This window comes from Lipotes vexillifer, unplaced genomic scaffold (assembly GCF_000442215.2).
Source record: "Lipotes vexillifer unplaced genomic scaffold, Lipotes_vexillifer_v1.1 scaffold410, whole genome shotgun sequence".
NCBI classification, from domain to species: domain Eukaryota; kingdom Metazoa; phylum Chordata; class Mammalia; order Artiodactyla; family Lipotidae; genus Lipotes; species Lipotes vexillifer.
In genome coordinates this window covers 207,708-218,075 of record NW_006794028.1, presented here as the reverse complement: position 1 = coordinate 218,075, position 10,368 = coordinate 207,708, and the positions used below count along the sequence as shown (strand labels likewise).

At 47.8% G+C, this 10,368-nt stretch overlaps 1 protein-coding gene across 1 annotated transcript in view; it reads right to left on the bottom strand.

Moving 5' to 3' along the window:
* TRIM67 (tripartite motif containing 67) overlaps positions 1-10,368 on the bottom strand; it is a 50,431-nt gene that overhangs the window by 39,847 nt on the left and 216 nt on the right. Inside the window, 1 exon segment of the mRNA XM_007466985.1 lies at positions 9,545-10,368. This exon segment is cut by the window's right edge and continues 49 nt beyond it. Coding sequence (XP_007467047.1) covers positions 9,545-10,368 — 824 coding nt within the window.

The following is a 10,368-nucleotide window of genomic DNA, read 5'->3' as shown; positions in this document are numbered from 1 at the left end:
CGCGTGAAGGCATACACTTCTCTCCATCCCTGCTGCTTCCCTCCTAGTTCAGGGCCCCATATTTACAGCCCAAGTGACTCTCATAGCCTAGGAAGTGGTCTTCCTTCCCCTACTCTTGTCTCCCTACCACACATTTTCCAACTGCTGTCAGAAAGATCTTTTAAAAAATAGGGGACTTCCCTGGTTGCACAGTGCTTAAGACTCCGCGCTCCCAATGCTGGGGGCCCAGATTCAATCCCTGGTCAGGGAACTAGATTCCACGTGCGCGCTGCAACGAAGAGTTTGTGTGCCACAACTAAGGAGCCCATGTGCCACAACTAAGGAGCCCATGTGCCACAACTAAGACCCAGTGCAGCCAAATAAATAAATAAATTTAAAATATGTATGTATTAAAAAGAAAAACATCGCTCCCCAGCTTAAAGTCCTCTAGTCACCTCTCTTTGCATTTACCATAAAATCCCATCTGCTCCCTGTGGCCTGCCAGGCCCTGCGTCCTCTGGACCCTGTCTGTGTCTCTGCTCCAGTACCTTATCCACCTTTTTCATTGTACTGCAAAGGCACGTTTCTGTCCTTCAAACACAGTGGGGGTCCCCCAACTCCTGTCCTCGGTTCTTCGTCTCCCTGTGAAGCGAGCTGCCTTCAGAACTGTGCCGGGCTGGTTACTTCTCAGCCAGTCGTCAAGTCTTGCTTTTCCAACCTTCCCCGTGAGGCAGGCTGCCCAACTGCTTTTTATCACATTGTTTTACTTCCATCGTAGTACTTATTACTATCAGAAATTCTCCAATTTATTTACTTGTTTATGCATGCGTTGATTTTCTCTCTCCTGTGACGAGATCTCTGTTCTTTGAGGGAAAAGAATATGCTCTTCCATGGCCTTGGTGCTTACAGTGGTGCCTGGTAGGATACCGGCATTGAAGACTTAAGTGTTGACTGAACAAGGAATTACGTCGATTGAAGAGTAAGTACTCATTAGCGGCATAAGCTCAGGGAAACGACTTGCAGGTCAAGAGGCATCGTCAGTTTTTAAGTTATCCTCAGTGAGCGCTCGAGCTGACTTTTAGTCATGTGGGTACACAGCTCAGCTGATAGGTAGCCAGACATTTGGTAACACGTTATTTATGGAGTGATGGAAGCCACAACTCTCTGTTTTAAAGAGGACTGTCATTTATGATTATTCATATTTTATTGGTTTCTTGGTTTTACGGATTATCACCCAGAATCAAAAGATAAGGAAGAATTGGGAGATTGGATAAGTACAAAATATTTGCCCAAATTTCCTAACACAGCCTTGACCTGTTTTTTTTAAACTATGCACAGTCTGGGTAGACTTTTCAGATGACACGTGACCAAGGCCCAGACCCTCCTGCTGCAGGGGTCCAGGTTCCCGTCTGTTACATCTGTCATTTAGACCCCTTCCAACTCCCTCTGTCCCTTGTGGATCCTTGACTACTCTTCCCTGCAAACCATTTCTTCCCTCGGCAGCCACGTGAAACACGAAGAGACAGAGCTATTTGATCTTTTAGATTCCCTCCAGCACTCAAGTTCTTTTATCCTCTTTGCTCCGAACAGGATGAACTGTGTCCTCCTCAACCTTTCATCTCCCTTCTCTGCTGCCCGTATCAGTTGAATAAGGGAGGGGTTGTTGCCCCACTCTCTGTCCCCACTGTCTAGACAAGGTGTCCGCTAACCCTACCCCATTACTCTTTAGGGAATGCTCTAGGCACCTGTTTTTGTTCAGATACGCAGAGCATCCTGTTATTTTTATAGTTCATCAAAATGTACAAGGGAGGAATTGATCATGTTTTTACAGCATCATTTCACAAAGTGCTGTGCAACTGTAGCAAGCCCCTCAGCCTCACGTTCCTCATCTGCAAAAGGAGGATGCTGGGGTTTATGGTCTCTGTTAGGAAACGGGCTACCCTAGGAAGGGGAAATGCCAAGCGGGGAGGGGTGAACTCATGAGAGCCCCGCAATATCTGCCTGCTTCTCTCCTGCTCCTTCAGGCCTCACGGCTCTGAGAGCTCCAATCTCCTCTACTCTCTGGCCAGGACCTTTAAAACTGCCGGAAGAGTGGACAGAGCACCCGCTTTGCTTCTTTATAGAACGACGGAGACACAAACCCAAAGGAAACCCAGAGATATAAACAGCAGTGTATACGTTTCTGTTCAAACCCAGGGAGGCAGCAAAAGAGCATCTGTCCAGAACTCCCTTCTCATGAGCCACCTACGCTCTGGCCCAGGAGGGCTCAGACAGCACCACCACCCCTCAGAGGTTCCTGCCCATCTCTGGGTCAGGTGGTCTTTGAGCACCATATTGCCTCCCAGCACCCAGAATCTGGTGAGCCTGGATTCCCAGAGTAATTAAGACTCTGGTTCAAACCTCCGGGACCCCCTAGAGTCCACTTCACACTGCTGTAGATGACTTGCACAGTTACAGTGTTGGGCCCAGCGCCCTGGAGCCCCCAAAGCATTCCCGTCAAGGTTTCTCAAACTTTAACGTCCATCTGAATCAACTAGGCATCTTGCGAAATTCAAATCATGAGTCGGTAGGGCTGTGGCGGGCCTCAAGAGTCGGCGTCTGCAGCGAGCTCCCGGCACTGCTTTTGTTACTCTTCGGACCACGCTCTGAGTCACGAGGTCCTAGTCTAGAAGTCGGCACTTTTATTTTTATGTTTTTCCCCATAAAGAACCAGAGAGTAAATATTTTCGGCTTTGCAGGCTGCCGATCTCTGGTCACAACTACTCAACTCTACCAGAAGCAACCGTTATAGCCAAAAGCAGCCACGGGCAAAATGTAAACGAAGGAAGATGGCTGTGTTCCAGTAAAACTTTATTTACAGAAACAGGCGGTGTGCCAGCTTGTTGACCCCTCTGAGCAGTCCCAGAGATTGAGAGATCCCTCTCCTCTAGAACAGTCCATTTCACTGACATCCACAAGTAAGGTCCCATCCACCAAGAATCTCCACCCAGATAAAGGACCTCCCACTGCAGGCTAAAAATAGAACAGCTTAGCCATGGAGTGACCACCAGAGCGTACACTAGGAAACACATTCTTCAGTAGTCACGTGGGGTTGTCCTTTCACAATCTCTAAGGTCCTCCTCAATTCTGAACCCCGATACTCCATAAATCATCTTCAAAGAGAAGAGAAAAGCAATTCAAGTTATGGGTTCTTGCCTTCTGTCAAACCCACTTTTTGTTTTCCAGATGTGTGGAATGATGAGGAAAGCCTGAACTTCAAAGCTTGTAACACAGGGGTTCTTTCTAATAGCTGTTCCTGAATTACTGAGCTCCTTGGAATTAAATCCAAGCGCAAGGCAGGCTACAGCCCCGGTGGCTTTAAAGACAGTGGTGATGTTAACATTAACACAGAGGGTGGTTTCAGAAGACGCGGCAGCCTCTACTTATTGGAGTCAGCTCACGTTTCCAGGGGTCTAAGCAGACTTGCCATTGGTTCTGTCAGTCTGCGGCAGATGGAACAGAAGCCAGCCTATGCACTTCATTTCCCAGAGCTTCAGAGTTGGTGAAGGATTCAACATCTCAAAAAGTCCAGGCTTCCGCTCAGATTGTGCATATTTCCATGCCGCATGCTCTGAGGGCCCTGATGGATTTGTTTAGCAACTCTCGGCTTGCAGCGATTAGCCACAGAGATGGAGACTTCAGACCTCCCAGAAGATTTTTGCCAAACACTTCTCTCTACCTAACCCTCTTTTTCCCTGTTCAAACCCCACTCAAAAGTGCCTTAGGGCCTTCCCTGGTGGCGCAGTGATTACGAATCTGCCTGCCAATGCAGGGCACACGGGCTCGAGCCCTGGTCTGGGAAGATCCCACACGCCGAGGAGCAACTAAGCCCACACGCCACAACTACTGAGCCTGCGCTCTAGAGCCCGTGAGACACCACTACTGAGCCCGCATGCCACAACTACTGAAGCCCGCGCTCCTAGAGCCCATGCTCCGCAACAAGAGAAGCCACCGCAATGAGAAGCCCGCACACCCCTGCTCGACGCAACTAGAGACAGCCTGTGCGCAGCAATGAAGATCCAATGCAGCCAAAAATAAAAATAAAGAAATAAAATAATTTTTTAAAAAGTGCCTTAGATGGGCCCTGAAGGCTTGGTCTTTTCAGGGGCCTTAAAATCCAAAAGGGGCTATTTAGGCACTAGTTACGCCTATTGAAGCAGTTTTTGAGGGAGGGCAGATCACTAACTGGTAGTTAAAAATATAAAAATCTAGATACTTGTGATCCCCTTTTAAAACATAGTTCTGGGCTTCCCTGGTGGCGCAGTGGTTGGGAGTCCGCCTGCCGATGCAGGGGACACGGGTTCGTGACCCGGTCTGGGAAGATCCCACATGCCGCGGAGGGGCTGGGCCCGTGAGCCATGGCCGCTGAGCCTGCGCGTCCGGAGCCTGTGCTCCGCAACGGGAGAGGCCACAACAGTGAGAGGCCCGCATACCGCAAAAAAATAAAAAATAAAAAAAAATAAAAATAGTTCTAACAATAATGTAATGAAAGTAGCAAACAGTTATTACTAGAAACAAGGCAATCCACCTTATTGTTTTCCCCAATGGTCCCTGTTTACATTAATTTTTAATTTTTTATATAATTTTGCTGTTGGGAGAAAAAATAGGTATAAACGTTTTGCAAGGCAGTTTGGCAACGTTAATCAGATGTCTGGAAGACAGTTCTCCTTTGATACAGCAACTCCATATTTAGAAACTTAACCTGAGGAGATTATTAAGAAGAAAGGCATAGATTTAACTCGAAAAATGTTTAACTCGAAATGTTTAACTCGAAAACTCAAAAAATGTTCCTAACAGCAAAAGACTGAAAACACCTAGATGAGCCCAGCATCAGGGTGTGGATCAAGTAAACTAATAAATCCTTACAATGGAAAGGCATGCCGCCACCCAAAGTGATGTTCATTAATTGACAGGAAAGATATTTGTACGGTATTATTAGAGGAAAAAAAGAAAGACAGTTACAAAATAAATATACAATACAATTCTAGAAGAAAAAAACTCCAAAATGTTAGAAATGTTTTTTCTCTGCAAACTGGAATTGGGGTTGATGTTTAATTTCTACATCTCTACCTCTGTAATTCTAATTCTTTTTTCTTTTTAATTATTTTTGCTGTTCTACACAGTACAGTAAGGCTCATACATTTTAATTAATTAATTTATTTTTGCTGTGTTGCATCTTTGTTTCTGTGCGAGGGCTTTCTCTAGTTGTGGCAAGCAGGGGCCACTCTTCATTGTGGTGCGCGGGCCTCTCACTATCGCGGCCTCTCTTGTTGCGGAGCACAGGCTCCAGATGCGCAGGCTGAGTAGTTGTGGCTCACGGGCCTAGTTGCTCCGCGGCATGTGGGATCCTCCCAGACCAGGGCTCGAACCCGTGTCCCCTGCATTAGCAGGCAGATTCTCAACCACTGCGCCACCAGGGAAGCCCTGTAATTCTAATTCTTAACAAAGAGCATCTATTGCCTGTGTTATGATGTACTACAAATATTCGAATAAGTATACTTATGATCGTATACAGTTATGATTACACGTTCTGCTTTGGGCATTTATGTGTTATCTCTTTTAATGGAGGAAGTCTTTCCTCTGAGGCTTTAAAGGCTAAAAGCCTTTCTTTATCTCTTTGATAAAATAAGGTAGGACCAGGCTTCTGAGAAGTCAAGTGTCCTTTGGCAGATCCTTGGGGCATGGGAGGAAACTGAAGTCCTGGCTTTCCTGTGATTTCTAGACCTCACTATCTCCTTTGCTCTTGTGAAGTGCTGACTCATTGGTTACAGTAATCCTGGGGTACAATGAGATTTTTGTTTTGATTCTATTCTATTGTCCATGGTTCTCAAAAGACTTCTGAGGAAGGGCTTATCCAGCGGTCCCTTCCTCAGTTCAAGAATCAACTTTTAAGCATTTTTAGCCCTGCCCATAGCAGGAATTACAGTGGTTGCTGACATTCTGTGACATGTCACACTAGGAAGAGGTACATCCCACAGTGACCCTCTCCTTCTGGTTTCAGGAAAATTGGAATTCCACAATCAATAGGCAAAAAGACAAAAGCACTCATGGAAAGCTTCCCTTCCCTGTCCTATCTTTCACAACGTATAGTTTCTTCACATCAGAAGTTCTTTGAAATTATTAATCCTCTTCCAAGAGAATCATCTAAAAATGTGTTTGGCCAAGACCTAAAGTGTTTAGACTGTTGTTTTTTCTTTTAACTTTTTATTTTATATTGGAGTATAGCTAATTAACAATGTTGTGATAGTTTCAGGTGCACAGCTAAGGGACCCAGCCATACCTATACATGTATCCATTCTCCCCCAGACTCCCCTCCCATCCAGGCTGCCACATAACATTGAGCAGAGTTCCCTCTGCTGTACAGTAGGTCCTTGTTGGTTATCCATTTAAAATATAGCAGTGCGTTTACACTTTTTTTGAAAAGTGATAATCAATCTTGTTTCAAAGTAGATTTCAGTGTCACTTACATGTCTCTCTCCCTAAGAATCACTAATTAGATGGCAAGCTCCAGTCGTGCTAGAGAGGAATTAAAGCTTTGTTTAAGGCTTCTCCAGTCATAGGGATGATAGGGAAATATTTCTGTCCTGATTCTCATTCTGGTAGTGTACCAAGCTTTGTCATGGCTTCTGGGATTTTTAGACGACAACGATGACAAGAACAACAAAATCCAGAGACTTTTAAGTTTTACTAAAGAACTTAAACTGCCCTGGTGGGAGTGTGAAATTGAGTGCTCTAGTTTATCTTTCAAAAGTAATCACCTTCACAGCTCACAATGGTGGTCTAGACGCCTGCCCACAAAGCAAGACCAAATGGTCCATCAAGGCTCCCTCTGTTATCTTTTGATCTCCAGCCCCTAGTTGAGATGCTCATAAGAAGCACTGAATGATTTCCCTTTCTGTAGAAAAACAGCACCTGCTGAAAGAGAACAGCAGAACTTCCTCTCATTCTTGAAAACAGCTTTTCACAAAAGTATCTCAGAGAATTCCTTTTGGACTTAGGAGGATGTCTTAGCTTCCTGAAGACGTGGCATTAAATTGAGACATTTAGATTCTGCTTAGCTCTGTTTCCCACAGACAACCGTCCCACTCTATTGAGCAAATATCACATATTCTTTCCATATTTCTTCAGATAGAAATGTTATAAAACTGCTGTGGACACCAAATCAAGGACGACCAATGTTTTCCTTGCATGATCTTGGTTCTTGAAACCATGTGGTCATTATCCAACTCACTTTTCCAGGTAAGAGGCTTAATCTCTTTTAAGACTGCAAACTCATCTCAACTCGTTTTGGTTTCCACTCTTCACTAAGTCTAAAAGTTTGCGTGGCAACACCCAGAATTCGTTCTAGCCTTCTAGGCTGCGAAAATTTACCAGCTCCTAAAATCTGAATGTGAACCTTGTCTTGGTAATTGATCACAGCCTCTTTGCAAAGCAGTTCTTTATTTGTAAAATGACTCTCTTCACTTGAAAGATGAAATAAGCAAGGCAGCTACAATTACCCTGAAGCAATATGTAACAAAATGTCATATGAATGTTAACTCACTCAGCAGACATTCTCATTTAGCTCCAAGCTATTTTAGGACTCAACATAAACACTACCAGCTCCTGTGTTCACCAGGTTACCAAGTCACTGAGGTCAAATAAGTACTCTTTGCTGCTGCCCTGTAGCTTTCTGCAAGTTTGGTGGTAAGTATTAGCACTATAATAATAATAATGACAAATAATATATATCGGTTACTGTGAGTTGGGTACTGTGCTACAGGCTAAACATACAGCATTGTACTTACTCCCAACAACAATTATCTGAGTTAGATATTATTCAGTGGGCTTCAAACTGTGCCTAAACGCTTACAGCAAGTAAATTACAAATGCTGAGATTTGGATCCAGGTCTGTGTAACTTACAACAGGGTTTCTCTCAGAGGCACTGTTGATATTTTTCTGGGTTATCGTTTTGCGGGAGGTTTTCTGTGCCCTGTAGGCTGTTCAGCAGCCTCCTTGGCCTCTACGCCTAGATGCCACTAGCAACTCCTAAGTGGGATAACCAGAGTGGTCTCCAGACACTGGCAGTGTCCTCGGGGGGGAGTGAACCTGTTCCCAGCTGAGAACCGCTGCTCTAGAATTAGGGATTTGACTCCAGATCGCCCTTTTCTGAACTACTATGCAAATTTCCCTTTCCGAGGTGGATTTCTGAAGTGTTCCTCATTTGTTCTTGCCTAATTTTTTTGTTTGAAAATGTTGAGTTACGGTAACAACAGGCATGTTGTAGCAGAAATTATACAGTAACTGTATGTAGTCAATCTATAGTATGAATGGTTGGTCCCTTCTCCTCCCATCTATGCTCCCCTTTTTGTCCACTTCCAGTTGGATGATATGAGAGGACCATGGCAAGTTGCCTTATTTCCCGTGTCTTTCCTCCTCAGTCAGAATACATACTTCCTGTTGGGCTATTTGGAGATCTCCTGCCTCTTTGTGGGGTAAGAGTTTACTGGAAAGAGGATACTGAATGATAAGTGTCCAAATTTGCAGCTGGAGTCCTTGAACAAGGGACCCGGATCACTGACCTCGGCAGTGAGTCCAGTTGCACGGCCTGGCCTTTGAGTAGGAAATTAAGGTGAATGTTAGAAAAGCTGACCCCACGCTTCTTGCCTTGGGGTCTGATCGAGGGCCTGACCTGATTTTGAAGGCTTCTCTCCTTCTGTGTCAGCTATGAGGATACACTGGCCACCACAAGTGTGTGCGAGTCGCCTGTAGCGGCTGTTCCTTCCCACTTGGGAGGTGGCACCTGCAGGCAAGTCCCTGGAAAGACGGCCCGCAGCAGCCTGCAGATGAGTGTGCCTGGCTGTCTTACTAAGTGCTTACTCCACCACACTCCTGCCACCTGGAGTCCCAGTAAGAGAAGGTCTCTCAGTGGGGAATGATGTTTCCTCATAACAGGGCATACGCCCGAAGTCTCAAATAAGGCGCATGAAGAATTACATCTTCCCTTTAAGCTGAGAGGCATTCTGGGGTTAGAAAGTGCTGGAGACTAGCTGAGAGAGTAGGAAACTCTCTGCTCTAGAAGCTGATGGGAATTCTGCTCTAAGCGAGATAGTATATCCCTTCACTGAGGGCTGGGATGGAATCCTTCCTGCCTTCAGAGAGGATTAACCAAGCACGGGTGGCAACAGACATTATCCTGCAAGCAGGTGGTAACACTTGTACTTAAAAAAAAATAGAAAAAAGGAAAAGAAAAAAAAATATATGAACTTTTTAGAGGGAGGAAGGGGGCCCTAGGTGTCATAAACCCAGAGGGGCCATCAAGGTAATTTATTAGTCAATTTTGGGAGTGAACGAGTCCTGCTTCTGCATTCTAGACGACTTTTGGGTGGAATCATAAAGCCTCAGGCGGGAGGGGACCTAGGGCGTCGTCCTTCCATGCCCTTCCCATCTCCAACACTCAGCTCAGAGCACTTGGAGCTTATTTAACGAAGGGGAGCGCCCTTTTCCTGGCGTCCGTGCCCCATGCCCTGCCCCGCGGGCGCTCACCTTGTGCTGCTTCCACATGGCGCCCAGCGGCTTCACCTCGTGCTTGCCGTGCCGGCCCTCCTCCAGGCACAGATAGCACACCGGGGCTCGGCAGCTCACGCAGTACATGCTGTAGTTCTCCATTTCGTGGTCAGGGCACGTAGGGTACTTGCGGGCTGCGCCGCCCCCCGCCGCTCCGGCGCCGGTGGCACCCGGGCTCTTGCAGCTTCCGCCTGCGCTGGGGGCGCCCTGGGCGGCGCCTGGAGACGCAGAGGCGGCCTCGGCGGACGCGCGCGGCGGCGGCGGCGGCGGCGGCGACACCAGGCGGTGCTTGGCGAAGGGTCCCCGGGATGGATGGCACTTGAGCTGGCAGGCAGCGCAGTAGAGCACGTCGCACTGCTCGCAGAGCGTGGCGGCCGGCTCGGGCGGGGTGCGGTCGCACAACTGGCACACGGCCACGGCAGCGGCTGCGGACGCCCCGTGCGCGGCCCCGCGGCCCTGCTGATGGCGCTGCACGATGGCCTCGAGCAGTCGGTTGCGCCGGAAGCCGCGCAGGCCGCGGTGGTCCAGGGAGGCGCTGCGGTGGCACTGCGGGCACGTGATGGAGCTCGAGGAGGCCGAGGGCAGCGAGCAGCAGGCGGCGCCCCGGGCGGCGGCGGCCGAGGAGCCGGGCGGCGCGGGCACCGTGGGCAGCACGCGAACCCCGTTGGGGGACTTGAGGCTCGGGGTGTAAGAGCCGTAACCGCTGTCTGTCTCACTGTACAAGCTCAGCTTGTCCGCGTGGTCGCCGCCGGCCGCGCTCCCGCCGCCGCCGCCGCCGCCGCCGCCGCCGCCGCCGCCGCCGC